The sequence below is a fragment of the Hermetia illucens genome, chromosome 3 (genome assembly GCF_905115235.1).
Source record: "Hermetia illucens chromosome 3, iHerIll2.2.curated.20191125, whole genome shotgun sequence".
Taxonomy (NCBI): domain Eukaryota; kingdom Metazoa; phylum Arthropoda; class Insecta; order Diptera; family Stratiomyidae; genus Hermetia; species Hermetia illucens.
In genome coordinates, this window is record NC_051851.1 from 70,223,686 (window position 1) to 70,251,145 (window position 27,460).

At 37.3% G+C, this 27,460-nt stretch overlaps 1 protein-coding gene across 2 annotated transcripts; it reads left to right on the top strand.

The window, feature by feature from the left end:
* Positions 1–3,378: 3,378 nt before the first annotated feature.
* On the top strand, positions 3,379–27,291 carry LOC119650701. 2 transcript variants are annotated; one of them, XM_038053687.1, is made up of 6 exons: positions 3,379–3,682; positions 3,776–4,146; positions 12,684–14,266; positions 14,367–14,592; positions 16,375–16,866; positions 23,768–27,291. In XM_038053687.1, exons 2-6 carry the CDS (start codon positions 4,014–4,016, stop codon positions 25,648–25,650), a joined length of 4,317 nt encoding a protein of 1,438 aa, XP_037909615.1. In that variant the 5' UTR covers positions 3,379–3,682; positions 3,776–4,013; the 3' UTR covers positions 25,651–27,291. The 2 variants fall into 2 exon arrangements, with proteins under 2 accessions (XP_037909615.1, XP_037909617.1); XM_038053689.1 differs by lacking the exon at positions 16,375–16,866 and having other exon boundaries at positions 3,381–4,146.
* The last annotated feature ends 169 nt before the right edge of the window (positions 27,292–27,460 follow it).

Here is a 27,460-nt window from a genome sequence, read left to right on the forward strand (position 1 = left end):
AATTCATCGGGTTAAAAATCATAAGTCGCCAGGAGCCGATCGAATTACAGCAATAAGACTGACTAGGCTGACCCTGACCAATATGCGAGGTCAGATAAAAGGCAGAATCACTCTCGAGACCATTCGAAATCAACAACGATCTAAGACAAGGGGATGCTCTATCAACCGTCCTCTTCAACTTGGCCCTGGGGAAAGTGATTCATGTGGCTGTGGTAAATGCGAGGGGCACCATCCTCTTTAAGTCCACCTAACTACTGGCCTATGCTAACTATATCGACATCATGGGAAGAATGACCCAATTTGTACAAACTGACTTCATCCAGATCGAGCAGGCGGTTCGAGATCTTGGGCTGTACATCAATGAAGGCAAGACAAAATATATGGTGGCAACGTCAGCACTAAAAATCAACCAACCAATAACATCAAACCACACTAGTCACACGGGAAGTATAAAGATAGGAGACTACAACTTTGAGACCGTTGATAATTTCTCCTATCTAGCGTCGAAAATCACAACCGATAACAGCTACGATGATGAAATCCTCGCACGATCTTTGGCTGCCAACAGAGGTTATTTCATCTTATAAAAACTGTTCCGTTCGAAACATCTCACCATAGGATCAAAGCTATTACTGTACAAGAGAATGATCTTGTCCTTATGTATTCCTCGAAGACTTGGGTTCTTAGCTAGAAACTTTGCGAACTCTTGGCCGCGTTCGAGAGAAGAATCATCCAAAGAATTTTTGGAACCAAGGCAGACCCTGCCGGAGATGGAGCGATAGCGTAAGCCAGGACGTCGGACAACTTTTAGAGATATCGAATTGGTGAACCTCGGCGTAAAATCGAGATGTCTGGAGCTCCTTATTAAGGCAGGCCTAGACCGGATACTGGTTATTGCGCCGTTGATGATAATAATGAAACATGGTTGGAACTAAGGGAGGCCTAGTACTCAGAGTTCAACATTCACATCCACATCTTATCCCCTGTGTCTCTTCAGCCCTCGGTTGGATGGATGGCATAGATCCTCCTTACTGAACTACCTCACCACGACAAAGCAAGTAAACTTCGAGGGACAAATGGGGTCTAGCGTGCTAGAGCAGCGCCAATACTCGTCAAGTATCGCTTATGTACAGGTCCAACTAGAGCGGAGTGGAAAGGGTGGATTTCCCACAAGCCTGGCCTATACAGATGGAAGGGACAAGCACAGTATACACAAGAAACGATAAACGAAACAAATTTGGGCCGGGAAACACAGAACAAAGTTGGGCAGGCAGCACAATCGCAAGGTGAGTTTAATTGTCATCAGGGCTCCACTGCACTTGCATCATGCAGCTCAGTGAAAAATTCAGTTTCCTTTAGGAATATCGGAGCTTAAGGGGGTCATCCCGTGTGTCGGGTTGGAGAAATCGATTTTTTTTGAATTGTATCTATATATAGTAGAGAATATGTGGGCAAAGGGATTTTCCGATATTCCGAGTCGTTCAGAAATTACAGTGTTAAACAGGTAAGGAGTTTGAAGCCGCGGCTAGAGTACTCGATGAGAAAGAGCATCGGATCTGTTTTTACCTGAGCCTTATAAATTCGAACACAGGTGTAAATATAAAAAGATCGAAAACCAATCAATTGTCTAAACTTATTTGCTGTTTGGAATAAAAAGAATAATCCAGTCTAGAGTGAGCACTGAAAGGCTTTCAAGCTATACTCAGTTATATTTTGTTGTAAGTATTGTGCTGTTTGTGTGTTCAGTGATTTTTTTAAATGGATCGTACGACGGAAGATCGCTTTAACGACTTCACATCAACATCAGCAAAGAAACTTTTAGCAAGCATGAACATGGATGTTCCAATTGCGACAAGTTTTGTATATTGCATATTGGATTTTAGTGGAGTTTTCTGCAGTATTTCTGCAAATTTCTGCAAATAATAAAATATACGTAGTAGTAAAAAAGGAATGCGTAGGACATGTCGAGAAAAGAATAGGAACGCGGCTTAGAAATGCAAAGAAGAATCACAAAGGCATTGGTGGAAAAGGGGCTGGAAAACTTACTGATAAGGTTATTAACGACCTCACTACATTTTTTGGCTGTAATTATTTTCAATGAAGGATTCAATGGCATTCTCAAAATCCTAGTGACAATGGGATGTCAAGTTGGTCACATATGTCAGGTTTATGCCGACCGCCGTAATGAAGCGCGAATTCGGCGGTCCGAACGACGATCGACTGACCTCGCTAAAAGAGCCAGAATTGAAACCAGAGAGCAACAGTCGGCCTTACAAGACTTTTTTGAAGAAACGGAGGGTGCTCTCTATGGACCAGGTATAGTGAGTTAAAATTTCACTGTTGATAATCACATTTAAATTTTCAAATGCGTTTTTCTCGAAACTGCATCTTGAAAATCGGCTGCCACCATAGCTCAAAATCTATCCAACCAAATTCTTTGAAATTTTCACGACTTCTTTAATACATATTTCTACGGTCCGCAAACTAGGATAATTGCAATCGGACGGGAAGTTTTTTTTTTTATTCATAAAAAAAGCCGTAAAAAAACACCAAAATCCAAAAAATTAAGTTTAAAAGCCCACCAAAAATTTACCTTTTAATATTTTCTAATTATCCTAGTTTGCGGACCGTGGAATATTGTCCACATTAAAATGCCATTTAGTTTTTTCCTCAGATGAACACAGCGCCCTCCAGCGTGGCAGCAGAAAAACACCTTTTTTTGGAGATGGGTGCATAAATTGACACGTATTCCGAAAACTAGCAACGATATCAAGCTGAAAAATTTATCACATATACTAGAGATATCCATAAACATATGTTGAAAAAATCACGTTTCTATCTTTATCCAGTCCTCCAAAATAATTTTTCAAAAAAAGGCAAAAAAAACGGCCTTCACACGGGATGACCCCCTTAATATTTTATCAGCAATACTTCTGCAATACAAATACGCCTAGTAGATAGTAAATGTATTTTTAAACGCAAGTATATTAACAAGAAAATGATGATAATACTCAAAATGCTGTCGCATTTCTTAGCAAAGTTGTAGGACATTTTTTATTTGTAAAGAGCCGTTTAAAATGGAGTTGATTTTCATCTGTTTCCCTCGTAAACATTCTATCCCTTCAAAATATAATATAAGCAATATAAACAAATTTTTCGTAAAATACCAATAAGAAAAGTACTTCTGGCTAATGAATATAAGCGAAAATAGCTTCCTTAATTTTTTCTCTTTGAATTAGCCGAAATGTGCAATCCATTAATAGGGTCCAAGTTCCACTAACCAAGTACATTACCCTAACCTACTCGAAACGCGGCAAACGGCATTAAGATGTCGCCCCAATAAGTATAAGAGATACTACCAATACAACAGATGCACAACGACTATGTGTCATTGTTTTTTGTCAATCGCGGACAGGTGTCAAGAGAAATTTTTTGCAGGTGAAAATTCAACAATTCGACTAAGCAGAATTTGTGCAAAATTACTTTCTATCGATTGTCATCGGGTCCTCGTAACGAATCGAATCCCATCGCCTGCACTTCCGGGCGTATTTCGTGCTATTCTGCCGCCCACACACCGGAATTTTGAAGAGAACTATTGATCGGGTCGTATGTGAAGTACTCCCTAAGAAAGTCACAGCTGTCGCCCGCAGTACGCAAAAAACTAGTAAATGGCCTTCGGCAGGTGTGTACTCTCGTCGGATAGCAAGCAAACTACGAAATTAATCCAGCGCAAACGAATGTAACATGATTTATTGTTTTGCTAATCGCATCCTAGCTGGAAGGGGTTTCGTGCGCAGAAAACATCACAAATCGTTACGTGGAACTTTAAAGTCTCGAAGCATTGCGAAATTTACCTGTGATTTGAAGAAAGAAAAGTAAATAGCTTCGCGACAATTAGCTGAGCGCTGCCGACATTTTATCGCGTGCAAAATTGGAAAAGTAATTTTCACACGACAGACGAAATTGTGGATTGTAAAACACTCGTCCAGGCTTCTGGAATTATTCTTGTAATCATGTCGAACACAATTCCGCCTCTTTTGTGCAGCACCCCGCCACCAATCGACTTCGACGACGGCGGAGGTAGCAACGAAAATGACGATTTCGAAGCATTTGAGTCAGCCGATGGCGAGTATGGTCAATTCGACGGTAAGTTGATGGCATTCTCCAGTAGACAATAGAAATGATCTTTGATCCATAATTGTTTGTAAACAAATTTAACACCTAAACGCTGAGTCAATACTGTCACCAGTTGAAGGATTGAAATGAAGAGATGCTTTGGCAAACCCTGATTCAGTTAAAATGTCATGGAGTACATCTTTCAGGCAAGGCTTCCATCACCAAATCACATTTATCCGGAGCGCGGCAGATACAATATCTATTCATAATGAAACTTAGTTTTTATTATTTTCGACTTTACACGCGATCGCTGTCGATTCCTGGCAATGTGCTTTAACTCCCATCACGATTTTTCGAGAAGCCCGCACTCTTGCTTCACTGTTCTAATCCACATAATTCTAGGATGACCACTAGTTGGCCATCCTTGCATTGTGGGTTATATTGCATGGCATAACCCAAAATGGACTTGTGACTCTTTCTCAATATGTGACCTATCCACGGGTATTCGAACAAAACGCTGAGGAAGTTTCTCATTTGTTATTGTCGCTGGCCAAATCACTCTGATGGCATGATGCTATCGAGATATTAAGATTGTTCGACGCTTTCGATGGTTTATCCATTAAGGGGGTCATCTAGTGTGTCAGATAGAAATTAGGTAATAGGAAACGGCCGTAAACCGGAGCAAGTGTACTCTGCATGCCTTATACGGGATGTTTCAATACAACCAGGCAAACGGTATGCCGGGTGATTTATCATGTAATTCTAAGAAAAAAAAATCAAATATTTTCTTTTATTTCTTAACCTTTTAGCTGCTACACGTATTTTTGTAAAATAATTCGCCTTTAAAATAGTCAAATCGAAAGCTAGGATATTGAGATATACGTTTGATCCTAGCTAAGGCTTCGGCCTAAAACATGAACGTCGTTTTGTAAAAGTAAAATTAGCCGTTGGAAACTAATATATCCTCAAGCGCAAAAACTGTGTTTTTCTGCCCCAAAATTTTGCTGTTAATTCAATTTTTCTCGAACGTTACCATACACGGTGTATTGTAATGTAATATCTTTTTATTCTAATAAAATCATTTATCCTAGATATGCAATTAGTGGCAGTTTCAAACCTGTTAAATTAAACCAGAAATAGGAAAAAGGCGCTGAATTTTGCATAGAAACGAAGAAATTTGCTCTTAACGAACGAAAAAGAACAGCCGACATTTTGATGGATGAAAATTCAAAGATAATTGTATTCTGAATTATTAAAAAAATGATAAAAATGCTCAAAGTGAGCATCCTTCATTAATGGACAATAGGAGAATCTTTTGCGGAAACTGCGTACTGGTTTTGACAACATTCCACTTGATAACATTATTAATTTTAGAAGAAACTTCTTCTAAGGACATTGAAGTCTCTCTATAAACAATTTCTTTCAAATATACCTGCAGGAAGTAGTCTACTTGATCTAAATCGGGTAATCTTAGGATCTATCGTACTGATCCACTACTGCGAGGAAAAAAGGGCCACTTTCACGTATTGATCAATAAATAAAATATTTTCAATAATTTTTTTCAACTGATTTAACTATTTCAACCGCTCTTACGCACCCCTAGTATTCAAAACCCAATCAAATTGAAGTAGCAATGGTCTCTTCCAATCAATCAACCTTAAAAAATCACTTCTGTGGATTTTCTAACAGTTATGAAAGGTGTTTAGAGAGATTAATTTTTTTGGACGAAAATTGGTACATTGTGTATGTTAAAATTCGAAAAAATTGTGTTAAACAGCCAAATTTTGGGGTAGAAAGTTTTGCATTTGGAAATTTATTACTTTCCAGTGGCCTATTTTATTTATACAAGTTGACAATCATATTTGAGGCCAAAGTCTCGATCTAGCGTTCAATATCGTAGCTATCGACTTGACTATTCTAAAGACAAATCAAAGATCTAGCGTTCAATATCGTAGCTATCGACTTGACTATTCTAAAGACAAATGTTTTTTCTTTTTCTAAATGCTTCTGGCAGCTAAAAGGTTAAGAAGTCGAAAAAAATACTGCATATTTTTTGTTTAGAATTAAATGAGGAATCAATCAATGGTTTGTTAAAAAAAAAAAAAATATTTCCCAAAAAAAGCGTTAAAAACGCCCTTCAAACTAGAAGACCCCGACTTAATGCAAATAGTAAGAGTGCGGAGGTCTGTCAGATTGAGGATTCTAGTGACTTACGTGTAGTGTGTGATGGCCAAATGACTATGCCCTAATACATAACTTACTTGTCTATCAGCTACCGTCTATACTATGCAACATTCATACTTATTATCTCGACACGTTCATTTGCACTAGATTTGGTTTATCATTGCCAATAAAGATATCATTTTTCTCCGCGATCGCAAAAGTGTACTTCATGAACGTATACGGGTACGAGTTTCGATATTTGCTTTTTGATGTCGGCAAGGGGTGTTGTTGACGTACTGTTTGACTTAGGCGAATTATTTTTAGGTGTATCAATTGAAACCCGGCAAACTGGTTCATCTTTTTGTCCAAATCGTTTATTAATATTCGCTTAGTAACTATAGGTGTTTTCCCGTTGTTTTCGATATTCCTATCCTCAACTTCGGTGCGATTTCGTGAATCAGAATATTATATTCTACGTCTGGCAGGACAAAAATCCTTTTATTCATTGAACAAGTCGGAATACAGGAAGCTTGGCTTCAAATATAAAGGCTTTGTGTTCATCTTATATAAGCAACTCTCTATGCACGTTTTTTCATTCGTTAGCTAAGAATGCAAAATATTTTAGCCTATATTGCCAAACAGAATATAACATATATGTATACATACATATAGAGATATAAATATTGTGCTATTCCTAAACAAACATTCCCTATTACCGTACACTCATCATCATCAACGGCGCAACAACCGGTGTCCCGTCTAGGCCTGCCTTAATAAGGAACTCCAGACATCCCGGTTTTGCGCCGAGGTCCACCAATTTGATATCCCCAAAAGCTGTCTGGCGTCCTGACCCACGCCATCGCTCCATCTTAGGCAGGATCTGCCTCGTCTTCTTTTTCTACCATAGATATTGCCCTTATAGACTTTCCGGGTGGGATCATCTTCATCCATACGGATTAAGTGACCCGCCCACCGTAACCTATTGAGCCGGATTTTATCCACAACCGGACGGTCATGGTATCGCTCATAGATTTCGTCATTGTGTAGGCTACGGAATCGTCCATCCTCATGTAGGGGGCCAAAAATTCTTCGGAGGATTCTTCTCTCGAACGCGGCCAAGAGTTCGCAATTTTTCTTGCTAAGAACCCAAGTTTCCGAGGAACGCATGAGGACTGACAAGATCATTGTCTTGTACAGTAAGAGCTTTGACCCTATGGTGAGATGCTTCGAGCGGAACAGTTTTTGTAAGCTGAAATACTGGGTACATATATATGTACGCATCTAAATTGATCTAATGGATCTTGACGCTTTTCCATTTTACTCTGTGCATAGATACGTTCACACACGTCGATCTTATTGAACACTACCCCCAAATTTCATTAGCACATACATATATACACACATGCCTGTCTCCAGTAATTGATGCTGATATTCAAATAACTAAAAAAGCTAAAAAAGAAAAGCGAAATTATCTTCAAATTTACACTCTTTCGCATGTATCGGGAGTTTGAAGGTCTCAACAAAAAATGACACCACTCGCTGCTTGTAAAGGGACACACCGACTACATGCTCGTAACAATCGGGTCAGTCGTTTATGAGTAAATCGGGTATGACAGAAATTCTTCTAATAGATCTAAATTGCATACAATGCACAAAGCGTCCACATGTCTATAACCAGCACTTTACGATTTAACGAATGGCGCAACTGGTCCACAATACTTGTCATCTAAAAATGTGTAAAATCATTCCGCGCGAAAAATAATTGCATTTCCCCTTCTAGAGATCACTCGTCGAAACGTTCCTCTTTGACGGACATTGTCTCTTCCGAATATATACTTACATCACGCACATCAAGATGAAAGCACCAAACAATCTGAGAAAACAATTGCACAATCACCCGCAGAACTTGGTTTCGACCCCTTCGTAATCAGCAAACCTCAGCGAAGCAGTCTGGACACGTTATTTTAATTGCCACTCTTATTGTAAGAACACTGCCAAAAACCAGAGAAGATGATTATGTTAACGGGTTATTAGTTGAACATGCATTGGAAGTTTGATTATTCAATCATCAAATTCCACACTTTCCTTTTAGTCGTTATTAAATATGGTTAACTATGAACACCCCAACATTTCTTTCTAAGATGTCTGAAAGCTTTCGAATAGCCCATTGTCTCTCTCTCTCTCTCTAAACACGGCTCTAAAACTCGACTCCATCTTTAAAAAACCTGCGCTTTTATGCTTAAGATTCAAAAAGGTTTTATCAGATATAAAATAAAGCAAGACGAATATCCACAGAAACCCACGAAACTTAAATGAAATACCACTTGATCATGCCAAAACGGAAGCTGCACTATCAAATCTTCAAATTAAAAACTTGCATTACATATGGGGTGTTGATGTCCTCGATGTTAAATGTTGTTTGGATATTATATTGCACCTTATTCCAACTAAACGTATTTGCTCTGTTGTCTACGTATGATTTTGATGATATTTCGAAAGCACTTTGTGCCCTTCAACAATTATTCTTGTGTCTTCCCCAGTTTATAATTTAGGATTCTTGCTTCGCTGGTTCCCTTTTAGGCAGAGATACAAGTTCATTGAGATAAAACTTTAGATAATTCTTGCCTATGATGACAGGATTATTTCATTCAATCTATTCCAGATTCCTTTGCAATTGCAATTCTTCCAGGCTCATTTGTTGCAATTACATGAGCCCATCATAGACTAAAAGAAGGATGTTGCTCTAAAGCTACTCCAGGGTTCTTTTTTTACTGTCCTAGGACTTTACAATTCTTCAAGCCACATTTACTGTGATTCAACATTCTTTATTATTGCAGGATTTCATTTCAGTTCATTTTTGCGCAGTTTTAGAACGCAGATGAGTTCTTGGACGTTCTACCTATTCAAAGAAAGGAAGTTTTACAATCATTCGGTATTTTGAAAATGAACGGATGGTCAGTTTCATGGGAAATTCATTCATCGGTTTTTTCAATAATTCAAAAAAATATCCTAGCCTTCCTTCCATTAGCAATTCCTATTTTAGTTAACGATAAGACTGGTCGGAAGGTTATGCCTACAACGAATACATATTACCACACACTAGACCGCTAAATTGGAAAACATTATAATAAAAAGTAGTTTGAATGATTACCCATTTAGTGTTGATCACGCCGCTTATTTTTTTAATCCGGCCCTGGAAAATTATCCGTGATGCTGAGGTAAATGCGACAGACACCATCCTCTTTAAATGGACTCAACTACTGGTCTGTGCTGACGACGTCGACATCAGGAGAAGAACGACCCGAGACGTACAAACTGACTCCATCCAGATCGAGCAGGCGTCGAGAGATTTTGAGCTGCACATCAATGAAAGCAAGACGAAATATATGATGGCAACGTCAACGCCAAACAACTAACGAAAACAATAAAGAAAGCAGACTACAACTTTGAGATCGTTGATAATTTCTCTTATCTAGGATCGAAAATCACAACCGGTAACAGCTACGACGATGAAATCCGCGCACGGTTGTTGGCAGCCAGCAGGGCCTATTTGAGCTTACAAGAACTGTTCCGCCCGAACCGCCTCACCATAGGATCAAAACTCCTACTGTACAAGAGAATGGTCTTGTCCTTATGTATTCCCCGAAAACATGGGTTCTTAGCTAACAACATTGCGAGCTCTTGGCCGCGTTCAAGAGAAGAATCCTCCGAAGAATTTTTGGAATCGAGGCAGACCCTGCCTGAGATGGAGCAAAGGCGAAGACCAGGACGTCAGACAGCTTTTAGAGATATCGAATTGGTGGACCTCGACGTAAAACCGGGATGTCTGGAGTTCCTTATTAAGGCAGGCCTAGACCGGATACCGGTGCACCGTTGTTGATGATGATTTTTTAGAATAGATTCGAAAGCTGGCTAGTCAGTTTTGTCGCAGCTAGTACCCTAGCAGCTCCGTATTGTTTCCCAAGTTTCAGATGATACATGAATATATAGGCTTCATTATGAATAAATGTATTCATGGTGGCGAAAGAAACCACATTCTACCGCAGTCTTATTCAAAAAAGCACCTAGAGATGGTGCTTACATGTTAGTTTAGAGTCAAAAATACTCCCTCCTAAATAGCCCCAGTTTGGTTTCCATCCATGATCAAGTGAGGTGCATGTAGGTATCGCCCTCAACGTATTTAATGAACGTACCTATTTCGGTCTTTTTAACGTACCCCCAGTCCTTTTATCTAGCTTCTATTCAAAATATTTATCATGTAGCGCTTTAACTTGGTGATTCGATGGGTTTCATTATATATATATACAATCTAACTCTATTTCGGAGCTGAAATACAATACCGCCTGCATTTCTATATGTCGTTGTGTTGTTGTGTGAACTTGTTACGCAACCCTGTAACTTTTGCCTACGCCATCATTGTATAGGCATCGCTTTTGAACGGGACAAAGACTGAAGAAAAAAAAGAATAATATCTTGGTGCGCCCGCTAACAAAATCTGTCAATATAAGCAGGCTATACAAAATTTTTAATATTCTGCCTATTAATAGAAATATGGAGGATCCTACGTTTGCTATAATTTACTTCCAGTCCGATCTTTCTTGTTAAATTCTTTAAATTCAAAACTGGCTTATATAGACCCGTGATTCAAAGAGAGATTAAACAAGTGTGTGAGTCGCATATGGAAGGAAGTGAAAATATTCACTCTAGTCCGAAACGTTCTACGCGGCAGAATAAAATGCGTCAGTGTTGCTAGCAAACTTGCAGTCTTTTAATCTCCATGTTGAAAATATTTTTTTGTGAGATTTTACATACGTGAATCACTTTGTACATACATATTAGTCGGTCTAGTACTTGCGTTCAAACTTCGGTACCCAGAGTTTTTTGTAGGAATGAGCTCAAGTTTAAACCTACCGGTAATTTTCCAAAGAAAAAGGTTCTATGAGTACTCGACCCATAAAACACTAATATGGTAATTTCACCAGAATATTTTCTACCAATAGCGCAAAGCAAAGTTGCGAAATTAGGTTTCAGGTAATTTTCTTAGAAAAAAAAGCCAATTGGGAAATAAGTTTGAAAAATCAAAAAGGATTTCAGAACAAGAATATTATATTTTCTTCTTCCGAAGCCCGCCCTTACTCGTCCCTGCCCTCGCTGACCGCGTCCTCCAATTTCGCGAACCTTGCTCGGTGTAACTTTTATTGTCCATCCCATCTTTTTTGGGTGTTTTCCTGGAAGTCGTTTACCTTCCAGTTTGTCGTTTTATTTCTCACGTCCTTCACTTCTTACGTCCATACACTCTACATGGCCTACCCACTGGAGCCTTCGAATCTTAATATGCATGGCGGCTTCTGGTTCGTTGTATAATATAAGGTAATAAGGTGCAACTCACTGTTGTATTTCATTCGCCATCCGCCATGCACCCCTTACTGGACCCAAGGTTTTCCCCAGCAGAGCACACATAGCACAGGACTGACCCAATCAAAATTTTGTATATTGTGAATTTTGTTTTTCTGTATAAATTTTTATTTTTCAGAATTGGCAATTATGATCTGCTTATTGATTTCGTATATTTCGTTGTTGTCCTTTGTAAGATTTGTTCTTAAACACATATCTTTCTGGTGTTATTATTTTAGTCTTCTTTTCGTCGTATTTTAGGCAACTTCTTCAACTACTTCATCAAACTTCAGCAGGTCCTATTTACGCTCTCTTTCAATCCTCGATTTGGGATGATTTATATAGTAGGATATAATTTAGATCCACTAGCATACTTATGTCTTTAGTAGTTTTTTCATCAACGCGGTTCAGCATCCGCAGGATTTGTTCTTGTAATGCTCCTCCTCCGTGTAAAGGAAACATTTCGTTTTGGTTTTTTTATTAATTATATATCAATATCATTTACTCGAGACAGACATATGTAGGTATTTATATGCATATGTTAATGGAGCTTTGGGGTAGTGCCCAATTCATAATATTTTAGGTTTTTAGCCATATACGAATGGCTAAATGTGCACAGAAAATTTATCACATTAGATTAATACAAAACCTGTATACCTGAAGCGCCAAGTTCCGGTATTCCGACTTGTTTATTATTAAAGAAGTAGAAACGATTATCGGTTGTCTCCAGGGCAGAACCAATTCATCAGACGTTGCCTCACCTCTCCTATGAGAGCAGCGTCTCTTCGGTCTCCATAACTTGATCTGTCCATCAATTAAGTCACTACTTGCATGTCATGGCGTTTCAACTAGAGCAACTCCAGGCATCTGGTTATCTTTAAATGTATATGCTGTTGCGAGTGTCCATTTTCGTTTCTATAATTCCAATGGGTTTTAACAAAGCTTTTTAATTATTAACAGGTAGCTTTAAAAAGATATATTTCAGTTTATCTAAAACGTATTTCTTTCAGGGCCATCTGAATCAAACACACCACAACATTCACTTGATAAATTTCACAAGGAACTAGAAATACCGATACCGAGTTTCTCGCCATTTCCGATAAATACACCGATTGATATAGCAAAGCAAGAAAAGGCAGAAAATATCACAGATGATCCTGGTGGTTCGAAACTGAAAGAAAAAGACGATAATCCAAATCCTAGTATACCGAAAAGGGATTCGGCTTCCCAACCTTATGAATCCAATATCCAACAAAACTATAAGGCAAATTCATCGAAAGACCCCATAGAATTTATTATGAATGAGCCACCCCCTATCGATATTGGATATAGTAGTGAATCACAATCACCAAAGAATTCGCGGGGCGACAGTCCACTTTCACTTGAATTTAGCCCGGGAAATTTATCCGATGACGATGATAGTATAGAGTTTCAAATTGTAAATGAGTCCCGTTATGATGACAATACGTCGTTGCCGTCCTTGAAATTCGACGCGATAAACATATCGAAAAGCGCCACTCCTATTCCAGAAGATAAACCAAAAGTGACGAAAAGTCCTGTTTTTGATGAAATGCCACCCTTTGACAAGGACGATCATTCAAATATAAGTGCCTTCGAATCGAAAGAATCAATCACTCTCACAGAAGAATCAAGCGAATTTGGCCAAGGTGGCGATTGTAAAAGAGACTGTAATGAGGAACAGAGGCATTGCCGGGGAGAATCAAAGGGTAGTATAGAAAATTTTCCAAATCCCAAACCGCCAGAAGATAACACTTCAAAAGCGGAGGTGGCGACTTCGGAGGATCGAATAACAGATGCGATAAATTCTTCCGCCCAGAGAGAGGAATCGACTTCAGTAATTGCCTTAAACCCGAATGATAATATAGGTTCGCATTCTGAACCGGATCCAGAAGGAAAATATTGTGAATTACTCCCAAGCAACGATATAACAAATGATATTTCTACCTTGGAAAGAAACAAAACTGTTGAACTGAAACCTGCCGAAGTGAGTAGAACCGAGACATCTGCCAAAAGCAACAGGGAAGAAACCGTTTTTGAAGCTGATTTCAGTCAGGCTCACTTACCACCATTAGAATCCAATTTTGCAAGCTATACAAAAGAAACTGATATACCGAGAACTGATACCCTTGAGACGAATGACGAACAAAATGATTTTGATGACGATTTTGAAGAATTTCAAGATTTTACGACAGCCAAAGATACCAAAATAGAAAGTGGGAAACAAAATATCGAAGAAAAAATTGTAGTAGCAGAGGAGGACGATGATTTTGGAGACTTCAACGATTTTCAAGAGAGCGGCGGCACCAGTGGTGCGGTTCCACAAACTCCACCGATAAATCCAGAAAAGATCAATGATAAGTTAAAAAACGTGTTAGAGGCAATGTTTCCTGTAAGCGACATATTGTCTGCCAACTTAGGAAGCGATATTAGCACCTTCCCTAAAATTTCGGACAATGACCTGACAACTAATCTTCGGGAAATTGATTCAGCAAAGGCTCTCGAATACCAGTGGTTGCGATCGAACGTTAAGAATTCTTTGGTAAAATCGTTGGGAATCGATTCACGGAATATTGTAAGTAACACGTTAACGTTATCGTGAAATAAAAAAAATGCCATAAAACCAACCAAGTATTAATTTTTTTGTAATTACACTTTCCTTGCAATATTTCTAGCTGTATGGTGAAAAATGGAACAATTCTATGCCGCGATTCGCTGCAAATCTCGGATTTGGCCCTTTGGAACCACTCAAACCAACGAAATTTACTCCGGACACTTCCTCATCGAGAAACTCGAAAGCAACTTCATCTGGTTCATCGGAAAAGCCATCGATGAGTACAAATGATGTTCCAGCGGTTAAATTTGATTGGAATAGTTCGGGTCTGGTTAATCCGTTGGATGGTATGCTTTTAATTTTTTATAGTTACGAAGTTGATTTCACTTTGAATATGCTTTTAATTGCTTTCTCGAGTGGTGAAAATTGTTTCAAGTTGCCCTATAACTGCTACACTGCCACCTATTGTTAACTTGTCACTTCAGCTTCTGTGTATACTTTCATTTATGTTATCTAAATATGTATCTTACACGTATGCATTAGTTACCCTTCTCAATTCTGAAATGAATCAATTAAAAGCAAAATTACACTACATCAAAATTTAACAATGAAACACTTGATATGCATTTTGACTCTTTATCTTTTCATTTTTCACCGATTGTGCTTTTGATTTGTCTTGTCTAAAGTCGCACGCATCTGATCCCCATTTTTTTTTTGGTTCAATACTCTGAGTTATCTGCTTTATACTATCTCCTAAATTGATTTGATCACAAGATTGTCTTTGAGTATCGCAAGATTCGTGAGCCGTGAGTTGCATTCAAATTATAAAAAATACGTTGAGAATGATTTTCCTCCATCTACAGAATATTGATAAACAAATTTTAAAAATATACAGGGTGTCCCGTTGGGTAGATGGTAGACATTTCAATGGTGGATAGTACCATTCGTTTAAAGAAAATTCCCCCCAATCATTTCATCCCAGATTTTATACAATTTTCGGAAACTACATAAAATTTCATATGAATGGATTTTTCCAATAGCAAATGTCACCGTCATTCTGATGATATAACTGTTGAAACTTCAAAAAAGTGGACAAAAATTCGTAAATTTGCCATAATTTCTCGAAAGCTAGTATAATAGGGCAATTTCTGTCAAGTTTGCAAGTTTGCAAATTGAAAATACCGTTCAATATTGCGCTTTAAAAGTTAGATGAAAAGTCGAATTTGAAATTTCTTTAAAGTTTGAACAGTTATGTCTTCGGAATGATGGTGATATTTGCACTTGGAAATAATCCATTCATGTGAAATTTGATGTATAATAGTTTTGGAAAATTGTGTCAAATCTGGGATTACATGATTGGGAGAGTTTTGTTGGATAGGTCGAGCTTTTTGACAGTATTCACGAAAAAGGATATAACTCTGTAACGGTAAAAGATAGAGTGACGATTGCCAGGAGTAATTTTCAAAACGAGTGGTACTATCAACCATTGAAATTTCTACCATCGTCAACGTGACGCCCAGTATAATACCAAGAAGTCGTATGTAGGAATGTTCCCTGTAGAGCAGTGATGACGCAGCTTTCAAAGCGAAAAATCAATTAATAAAAATGAACTATTTTCATTTGTTGAGTAAATTAATATTACCAAAAGCAGACATTTTATGAGAATTGAATTCGAGAATGTTTGTTCTCTAAGGCACTACGCAACTTTAGCTCTTTCCTTTTATTTATATACTTCAATGATATCAATTCTTGTGATGGAATCTTTGTTAGCTCATTTATATGGATTCTGAAAATTGGAAAACAATCGAAAGACTACTGCGAAATGCTTTTCTATCTTCTATACTTCTTCAACTTTTCCTACTCTCTCCACGAGCTGTTTTGCATGCTGTACAATTTTCCATGAAACGCTACCCGCTGAACAAATTCCTGTTGCGAATGTACCAATTGTTCTCCGTTCATTTTCAAAAAATTGAATATATATTTTAAGATAAAAAATATTTCAATAACGTTCAATATTGGCTTCCAATTCTACAATTCTCCGTTGTCTTTGTTTGTTTTTAATTTATGGCATTTTAGTTTTTATATACGTATGATTTGTTTTCTTTCTTCTCTCATATATTTGTGTCCAGCATCACATGCACACACTTTACTATTGGATCTAGACCAACTAGTGGTGGTGGCTAATCTAGATAAAATAAAACTTGATTCCTCCTCTCCATGTTCATCTGCTTCGTTAACATGTACGACAACTACTGCTACTCCTACTATTGCTCTTTCGTCTGGTGATAATATTGCTACTACTTATAATTGTGTGCGTAAATCAAATTTAACGACAACGGATAATCATGAAAATGCTCATGCGGATGACAAATACTTTGATGTAATATGTCTTGATCATGAACGAAACTCGGCCTTTGACTTCGGTGGGGGTGACTCTAATGCTTGGAATAATAACAACCATAATATGAACAACACGGCAATGGATAACATGAAAACATTAAAATCTGCTATTGCTACAAATAACATTCACTTTATAAACGTTAACTCTGTATCTAAAACTGCTCATATTGGATCCGTAAACAAATCGCATAATGATATGTTCGACCAATATTTGGATTGTAGTAAGTTTAAATATTTCCGTTCTCAATTAACTTTTTTTTTCATTAAAAATGAGATACTGAATACGTTTGCATGCAATTTCGCTTCCCAGTAAATATCCGTTGGTTGCAGTTAACCTTATACTAACATGGACGTTCCAAAGTCCATTCAGATGAATCAATAGTAGTTCGACACAAATAATATAGTTTTGCTGCTGTCAATATTCTTTTTACTTTGTTGCTAATAAGTATAGAAGCAAATATTCGTTTATTGTTACATTAATGAGTAAACCTTTTCAAACAAATCGACAAAGCACTAGCAAAAGTATGTTAACTCCAAATTACTGTTGTTCTTGCAAGTAATATGTTATTTCAAATATGTTCCATTCATAAGATATTTCACTTGATTTGCTAGCATGTTTGGTTGTTAATATACTTTCTATCTGCCGCGATTCAAACACCACTTGAACAAAAATTTGATCATTGGATTTGCTCCATTTTAAATTATATCTTCAAATCGACTTAGAGCATTAAGCTGATTCCTAGAAGTGATATATTTCCGATAATATTGCCAATATTTCTATTCATCATGTCTTAGAATCTACAAAGCCGTTACTCAATACACAGGTCCGCAATTGAATCAATTGAAGTAATTCATAAATAAAGCCTTTAATATTCAGCGTGCCACTACTGCGGAATGAATTTTTCATTTACTGTTAACATTTTAAAAGAATTTTACTGAGCCGACCCCGCTTGTGAACGGCACAAAGGCTGAAGAAAGAGAAGGAAGAGTTTTAAAAGAATCTTACTATTCTAATAATTGTGCCTTCGATATACGAGGTCTGTTAAGTAAAAACAGAGTTTTGCGCCAATAGAGATAATTTATGATATGCAGTCGACAACAGTGTATTGTAAACTTCGTTGTCTTCTTGAATTACTGATATCGTGTTCAAATTTCATGATATCATCATTGCGGACTCTAGACTGCGTTCAAGAAAAGAATCGTCCGAAGATTTTTTGGTCCCCTACATGAGGATTTACAATTCCGTAGCGTACACAATTGAAAGTGGACCTCGACGAGTCGACGATTTGGTGTGAAAAATATCAATTGATCATCAGAGAAAGGAAATCTAAATTCGGTCCTATCATCTAATTTTGTTTGAAAAATTAAATATGCATTGAGTTGCGACAAAATTTGTTCTTTGTTCGTTGACTGAAAAACACTAGAGTGAATGACTAAGTGAATTGCGATGAGAAATTCATCCAAAACGCGAAACGAAAGCTAAGTTTAGCGACGTAAGAGTTCAATCATCACAATTACAATGATATCCGAACCCCCAAAAAACACAGCAGTTTCGACCCTGGTCGAAGTCTTGACTCTATTGGAATTGTAAATTTTGAATCGTTGCCTGTACCTTGCCTGGGTACTACCGAATTCGCAAAAGTAGACCGCACCCATAGTGAGAAGTGTTTTCTTTTTGATATCGAAAGTACTAAATTTAGTATCCATTTGTACCTCAGGACTTTTTCTCATTTTCTTATACTGTTTTAGTTAAACATATACCTTTCTGCACTTTTCAACATAAACCAAAACGAAATTAAAATTCGACAATATTCGACATTTCGACAAATTTCGTTACGTTGTCTGCAGTCAGTTCGTGAAATAGGGCAAATTGTTGATGTAGAGTGTCAGTTTCTCAATCTCGTTGCTCTGGGATCACAGTCGTCATGAATGTCGGTGTTTGCTTCGCTGCTGTGAGCTTATCATTTACACAACATTAAATTTCGTGATAATGAAACTTTAGCACAATCTCGCCAAAGATTAAGGAGTGAACAGGGAACGCTAAACTAAATTGGACATAGAGTGGAACGATCCACTACAGAAGCAAGCAATTCGATAATTGCACGACGTCGTTCACAATTCACAGAAAAATGCGCTCCAGAAATAACCGAGAAAATAGCCTGGCTTTGTGAAAAAGTGTGCTATAAAAATCTTAAATTTTTGCTATTCAGTTCTGTGAAAAAGTAAATACAACCTGGTTGGGTTTGATAGAAAGTAGAAAGTATTGTGTCTTCAGGTAAACCAATATTGAGCTTAAAACTCTCGACATACATGCAATTGCCAATTATGGTGTTGGAAATCAGTGAAGTTGGCAGCCATAGTGAGTAAATTCATCGGTGGTAGTCACATTACCCGATATACATAGGTATGACACAAAAAACAACAACAGCACAGGCGAAAATCATTACAGTTTGGTTTAGTACAAATACGTTCATATAAAGGTCCTAATTAGTACCATTTCGTCATATTTTTCAATACTATAATTTTACCGTTTCCGACAACAAGGCACATGATTCTTTTATGTGCTACGCCATGCGTCCACGCACTAAACTGTGTGTGTCAGCTTTGTGCCGAAAATCAGATGACCCTTACTCGGCCGACCTGAAATTTTGTTCTTGTTTCTAAAATTGGAATCAATGTGTGACTGTTGATAACATCAAAGTAAATTCATCGTTCGTCACGGATTTTAAAATCAATTTCAAAAATGCTACCCAGGAATGCACCGGGAAATCGAAACTTGGAAAAGTATATGAATTTGGAAGAGAGGTACTTTGAAAGCGACAAACTCTAAAAAAATTAAACTCGGTTGTTTCTTCGACAGACATCGTACCGTAACTTTATTCAATCGTTTGCGTTGCAACATTGTTTAAAAAAATTTCGTATAAACTTACCAGTAAAAGTTTCTCTAGTGTGTCCGATCTTAAACAGGCGAGCCGGGCCGTTCAAATGCTGTCGAAAAAAGTTGCAGCTTTTATAAAAGAGTTCTAAAAATGTTTTTCTTTTGTTTCGCGGTTTCATTATGAATTTATTGCAATGCACATCAAATTAGAGTATGCTACTATATCCAGAATGTAACAGGAAAGATACTATTACATTCTGGAAAAGCCTCAACCTCTATTCACACTTACCACTACGTACCGGCGCAGACACAAAAATATTGAAGAGGGTAATTAAAAAATATGTATTTGAAATGGTAAAAAATATTATCTTCTAATTTTTGATCATAGAAAGAAGTCATCTCTTGGCAGTACACTATAAAAAAGACATCGTTGACTTCGGTCATTGAGACATTCTAATGCAAATTAGTGCGGAATTATTGTGGCCCTCACCCCCTGTATTTCATCTATGTATTATCAAAAATAATGATAATTTTCCAAAGGTACTAATCGGGCCCTTTCATTTGATATCCCACATGACTATATTCTGTGAGAAAATAAATTACACCACTTTCCTCAGAATAATTTGCGATGACGGCTTAAGATTGCTTACCAGAGCAGAAGCAAATCGTCAGACGCTGCCTCACCTCCGTCCTGGGAGCAGCGTGATCGAAACGGTGCGCAGATGTTAAATGCTCCTTTATATAATTCGCAGAACACAACATGACTACGAATTATATTGAGCGTCAATTCGCCCTATTGACCAGAGCTTGGCCAGAGCTGAAAATATTTTTTTGAGAATTGCCGTGTCCTAAGTCCGCATCAAATTGATACCGGGCCGGACCAAATAGAGAGCAAATTACTCCCTCTTTTTTGGCCCCTCATTTATGGTTTAGCACCCCCACCCCCCCACTCAGCTGACGACCTTTTTGATTCAAGTGTATAGTGGCGAATCGATATTTTTTATTTCGCTTAAATATATCAAAACAGTGCTGTCACTTCGAAAGCAACTTACGCATGCTCAAATTTTCACGTAAAATTTTAAACACACTATTTTCTGATATCCTTAAGGTGTTATCTACTACAATTTTACTTTCCGGTCTTCCAAAACTATTTTATGAACTTTTTTATGTTTTTTGGGCGACCAGGGTGTTTGCCATCATCGTTGTTCATATGGACACTTAAATTTAGGATACGTTAGTGATTTTCTTGACCGGGGCCGGGCCGGGTCAATTGGAGGAAAACTTTCTCTCACTTTTCTGGTCCCTGGGCCCCTCTTTTTGGACTAACACCCAAAGTTTAAAAAATATACAGACGAAAATGGTTTTGGCCTCGGCAGAGGCGCGGTAGCGTGTAATTAGCTGCCTATGCCCTGGACGAACGTATTCGTCTATAAAAACAATTAATAATACTAATAATGTTCGAGTAGTTTGAGTATTGAGTTAATATATCGAATATACGATTCCTAACGCTGTCGATGCGATTTCACATAATTTAGGGTACGGTAATGTTCCACTACAGAGCCGATAAAAAAAGATAAGATAAATGGTAAAATAATAAAATGAATTCGAGAAACTATATGTTTTTGATATGATCGCATCACTCTACATTCTGCTGAGTAATTTATAGACTTTTCCGCTATAATGCATTGAATAATTAAAAAAAGTTGAATTTGAAGTAGGATAAGACACTACGAGAAAGGCATTATTTGTTTACTCCGACGAAAAGGTTTTATACAATTGTTTTTCAATATGTGAGGGCAGTGTTGTGAATGCATGATAATGGGTAAAGCCAAGCAATTTACTGCCAAGGAATTGAATTTTAGAAAAAACCACATGACGGAAGAAGGTCCGTACTCTGATTGTGTTGCGGACGAGATGGCGGTCCTTAACTTTATTAGGGACCCTGGAAATTATGGCAAGAAAAGGTCAAAAGATCTCCCAGGAATGGTAAGTCCTCGGTCCGAATGGAGAATTATTCTACCAAGATCTAACTGGACACTAATCGTATGACAAATCACGGCTAAGGCGCACTTTGATACTAAGATTAAAAATCTTCGAAACATTATTGCACGAGCAAAGTGGATTGCAGAGAAAAACGATAATTTGCCAGAAACTGCGGATCCATCATTGATTTTTCAGCCAAATATGGCTGAAATTCAAAATGCGAAAGTAGGGAAACAGTACTTTCTCCAGAAACAAATTGAAGTTCTCGTTTTCCCAATAAAGTTTCGACAAATAAACATGATCGAAAATTGTTGAGGTCATCGAGGACGCTAAATTCAAACAATTTCAAGACGCAAAGAAATTAGAAACAACTGCTACTTCTTCATGGGCCAGATCCGAGAAAATTCATTAGAAAATTTTTATAAAAGGTTGCCAAAAGAAGGGTGGAGATTATAAAAAAGTAAGGATGCTCAATAAAATAGTAAAATGTCACAAACAGTTGGGTTTGACTGCTCAAATTCCATATTACACTGGCAAACATATAAAGTGTTGCTTAATTTTTACAAACCTGAAATCTAGCTTTTTTTAATAGCTCTATGACTTACCCCGGAAAATCTCAGTTAATTACTCAGAAAAGTGTAATGAGATGTCATCACTTCAAATCCATACACAGCCTCTAGAGATCGTTTTATTTTTTTACGATTTCTTGAAAAACTAGGGGTGTCTTATCATTTTTAACGGCACCTTTTCTCTCTTCCCCCCTTCTCTTCTTGCTAATTCTTATCAGTTCTTATTCGCTACATTTTTCTGACTAATCTGCTCATAGTTCGTAAGTGATACTTCTCACATTGCCTGTGGGATGGGTTGCAAATGAATCAACATGACACCAACAACGATTCATTGATTTCTTGCAAAGCTCTTCCTCTTTCAGAACAGCATGTTTTTTTAATTACTTTTGGTCACAGAAAAATTATTTTTCTTTTTCTCCAGTTTGTGAAATAAAATTGGATATTCAAAACCAACATTTTGGTATTAGGTCTTTCTGACTAAACCCTTGGGGTATGCTGAGCGCTTACTTATATTTAGATATTTGCTATTCCCTCTAAATATTTTGCCGAGAATATACTAATTAGAATTTATGTTTGGCCTACACAGAATTCTGACCAAATAATACAGCTTATGTTTTGTGCATAAGCAGTTTTTCGATAAGTCAGTTGTCTTCTTTAAAAAAAAGATTGGAAAAAACCTAACAGTGCGCCAGTAAATGTGTTACATATTCTTGACAACACGAAAGTTGTGCTTCAACCATCAGAGCTCCTTTAATACAGTATATATATGTTAAAGTCTTTGCCAATAATCCTTCGCCACTAATAAAATACTACCTTCCTGCTTTCTTTCTTGTTTCTCTTCCTCCATTATTTTTACCGATTATCGAATCGCATTGGAAAATCAGCGGCCGCACGAAATAACTGGGTAAGACGGCTTCTATTAACTTCATTAATTTTATTTCTGATTAACTTCTGTGCTCCTGCTAGGCTTGGAAGCTATGCACTTTTAAAATTTAATAAGTCTGGCTCAATTTAACCAATGGAAAGTTCAAAGAGCAGACCCTTCTAAGTTATTAGAGAAACTTTGTCTATTTTGAGTGGAAATCGACTTATTTGGTTACTCTCCATGACAACCAAATATATTGGAATCAAATTACGAACTGGAGTCGAAGAAAAATGAAGGGAATCAAAAATAAAGTGCACAAGTTTCGCATTAGGGGCCTCAAATTTTCCAGCTTTTCAAACGTACTTATGCTTTGAATAAAGAAGAAAATACTTTAAAAGTGGTATTCGAATCACTGAAATCTGCAATGACTTTGTTTCGAATCACACTTACCTTCCCGGTCATATAATAATATTGTCCCTTTCGGTCATTGTTCACATTATTTTCGCTAGGAACGCTTAATGCACTTTTTAAGGTTTGTTATTGAAAAGGTTACTATAAACGTTGTGGAGAATATAAAACTAATCACATCATTCGCACCAGTCAAATTTTGAGTATATCGAAGTATAAGCATTCCAAAATCACAATTTCAGATTCCAATATTAAAAGCAGTAGTTCAAAGTAGTTAGTATTTATTGAAAAAACATTCGTTAAACATTGCAATTAGTAGTAAAAAGTATAAGGTTAACAAAAACACCATCCCAGTGCTGCTGTCCTAAAGACAGCATAGTATGATCGATGTCTAATACAGTTTCTATTTTTTCATGTAGGGGTTAAAGAGATCCTACACGAAGGAAAAACTGAAACGATTTACCCGACGAAGCCTAACAACACTAATGAGCCCAGTCACATCACACCGCCCGAAAAAAATACAACCACAATCGAACAAACGACCACCGACAGCAACTCATGTTTATCAGACGTCAACAATGATCTGAAAAATCTAGAAGACATTGCTGATCGCGTTATGATCGCGACAAACAAGGAAAGCTTGAAATCAGACGAAGATTTTACTAAATCGCCGCCGACATTACTGACAACTTCGAAACTGATTCCTTTGAAGGAAACTCATATCTTTACACCTAGCAAATCAGAAGGTACTATTTCTCGAAGCGTAAACAAAAGCAATGATAAGGGTCCAATTGATTTTGACTATGAAATAGCGGCAGCCGGTATCGTTATAAACGAACAAGTAGTGAAAAAAGAATATAGAGATATTGTTTACAATCCAGACGCACAAACTAAAGATTCGTTGGAAGGATTCTCAGCTGAAATTAGCCAAGGTAACAATGGAGTAGACCAAAACGTTCCCGTTGTCGACCCGAATAAATGCTCCCGACAAAAATTAAGTGGTCCCGATCTTCTAAGTGGGCCAATTTTAAATATATTGGAAAAGAAGGCAGACCCCATAACAGAAGCGAAATGTGATTTAGCTGATGAGTTCACCGATTTTCAACAAAGTATATCCGTTTCAGAGAAACAACAGCCCCCCACTTTCCTACCTGCTCAAGGGATCATAGAAACGAACTCAAGGGTACCGGAAAAAGATTCGACTGCAAACGAGAAGCATGTTAAGGCTACCTTTGACGATGAATTTTCTGATTTTCAATCAATGCCACCACCAGAACCCAGCCAACTAAAATCCATGTCAGAGAAACCCAAAAGTCGCACTCAAACTCCGATCCTGAACGATGAAATGATTTTAAGTCCCGCCGTCCTCCTACCACAAGCTATTCAGCTTAAAAGTTCTGAACCAAAAATCAACTGGCCTAGCGATTCAGAGATAAATCCGGAAGAATTAGCAAGGCTTGAACAACTTTTCCCACAGGCAAAGCAAGTAACAGCGCAAACAGTTGTTCTGAATAAAACTTCAGATGTAGCAAGCGCAAATTCATCTCCTAAGAAGGAGCAGAAAGATGAAGATGATTGGTCGGACTTCGTTTCAGTTCAACCAGATGTAAATAGTGCAAACGTAAGATTGCAAAATCCCTCCACCCAGACGTCCATCCCACTAAGTACAATATCCAAAACTTACGACGACGATGACTGGTCAGACTTTGTGTCAGGCACACCAGCTTCCACGGCAAACTCAAGCAATTATCCACAAATCAACAGACAACAATGGAATTCAACTCAATTGCCACCACCACAATTCATGGCGTGGAATCAACCTAGTGTGTATAATAACTTGCCGCCACTGACATCACAAGGAGGATTCTCCTCAGCTCAGCCAGCAACATCACATATGAATTTTCAACCGCAATTCAACAATCCAACAACAGTGCCAACAATGTCTGCAAAAAATGTATATCAACCAAATATCCATAATAGTAACACCAACTTTCTAACGAACGGCCATTTAAATCACACTGGCGTCAGTCAATTACCACAGCAACATCAACAACATGATCTTAAATTTAGCCAGCAAAATCACTTACAATACCAAGGACAGCCGTCATTCTCAAATCAACAACAAATCCGGCAGCCACCGCTACAACAACAACATATTAGTCCTAATTTGAACACAAACATTAATGTACTTAGAAGTCAATTAAATATGGCACCAAGCATATCGTTACTTCCCGACCTAAGTTTCGCGGCTCCAAAATCTCTTGTGAATTTGACAAGAACAAACGCTAGTAACAAAAAATGATTAATAATGTATGACCAAGTTGGCGAATTTTACAATGGTGATATCATTTCCTAACACTTACTCCCAATTAATTTGTCTGGTGATTTAGATGGGAAGTCTGTTTGTCTGGCTGCATAACTGGCCGGTGTTTTTGGTTTCTTTCCCAGAGAGTATAAAATTCATCCGTCCTTCCATGCTTTCCAAAGCCTTTGTCAACAATTAAATTTGGCGACAGGCAGATAAACAGTTATTACTCCTGTTGCAACGCTCAATCGACGCAGATCTGACAATCTTAGCCAATTCTAGATGTATATATTTTCTTCAAGTGGTTGAAATATTCTTTGCCAAATCTTGTGGTGGCGAAAAAAATGCAAAGGAACAGTCCAAATTTCTCAATTCGCATAATTGATACCGGCATTAAAAATTTATCTGAAGAAATTCGGTCCATTCACTGGGTACTCAAATTTTTTACTTGAAACAATGGAATTAGAGACGTTAATATTCACTCTCACCACATCGAGAATTCAGTAATGCAGCTAGACTTCAATTGAATTCGAGGAGCTAAGGCAGCGAGGTCATACAGAGCATGTTTTATTAATGGAAAAAAAGTAATTTATTATCATATAATATATGATCTAAGAAGTACCTACTTAATCGTTTCTTCGTTATGAAAGATTGAAGCGTTTGTATTATTTTGCTTATCCTCAAAAGCGTTTCTGTGGAAGAACAATAATAAGAGAAATTGAATCTGAGTTACTTTAATCCATCAGCTGTAGATTTAAGCCCTTACTGCTGGGTCATAAAATAATGGTAAAGAAATCTCTCACAACCATTTGACGCTTCATCCATTTTCACTTAAAACTGAGTGAGAATGTATCAATGACAAGCAGTATGAGGAAAGTCTAGTTTTTGGAGGAATAACTGATCATTTGGCTCCAACTTCCACAGTATTCAGCAGTAAATATTTTGGTCTCTATGTTGTCATCATTTCCACAGTATTCAATATATAAAAATAATGCATATAAAAAAGAATGTGCCAATATATTACATTTATCCAGATTAGTTCTGATCATTGCAACTGCTTTCAAGCCACTTTTTGTAGGTGGACTCTAATCTCTCTCCCCTATATATGATTTTATACTTTATTGTGATTTGTTTTAGGTATTGATTTTTAGATGTCGGTGTTTCATGTAATGAATCCCAAGGAAATCCTGCACTGACAGTGGTGGAACATCAATCCTCTTTAATGTTAAAAAAATTGGGGAGAAAAATATATGGGTGGTGCCCATTTTAATTAGTATTACTGACTTTGTTTTATTATTTATACAAGAATAATTCTAAGGTATCTATGAATAAAAAGATAAACCGATGTGAGTCGAACGAAAACATGTAGGTAAACTATGATGGTGTGTTGTATTAGAAAATAACAAAAGTTGTTATAGGCGTAATTGAAATTCTAAGTTGTCATTCGCTGTATAATTTTCTGTTTTTCTTGGAAGATATTTATGTCCCGTGTACATAAGAATGGTGTATTTGAATCAAAATTAGATTGTTTTCTGGCGAAAGAATAGAAGTTATATATTGAATGTGAATAAGTTGAATAGAACAAGCTTAAATAATTAAGTAAAAAATAATAATTTATGCAGTTACATACATTCCAAATTTTGTGTTTTTTTTTATTGGGACACGTAATTTTGATAGAATTGTTAAATTGTCCACCAGCCACACTCCATCGTCCATTTTATTTGTATGGCGATCTAGATAGTGGCGTTGACGCGAACGCACTCGCCAAGGTTGGTATGAACATCGAAGTCAATGCAAATCGACCCAA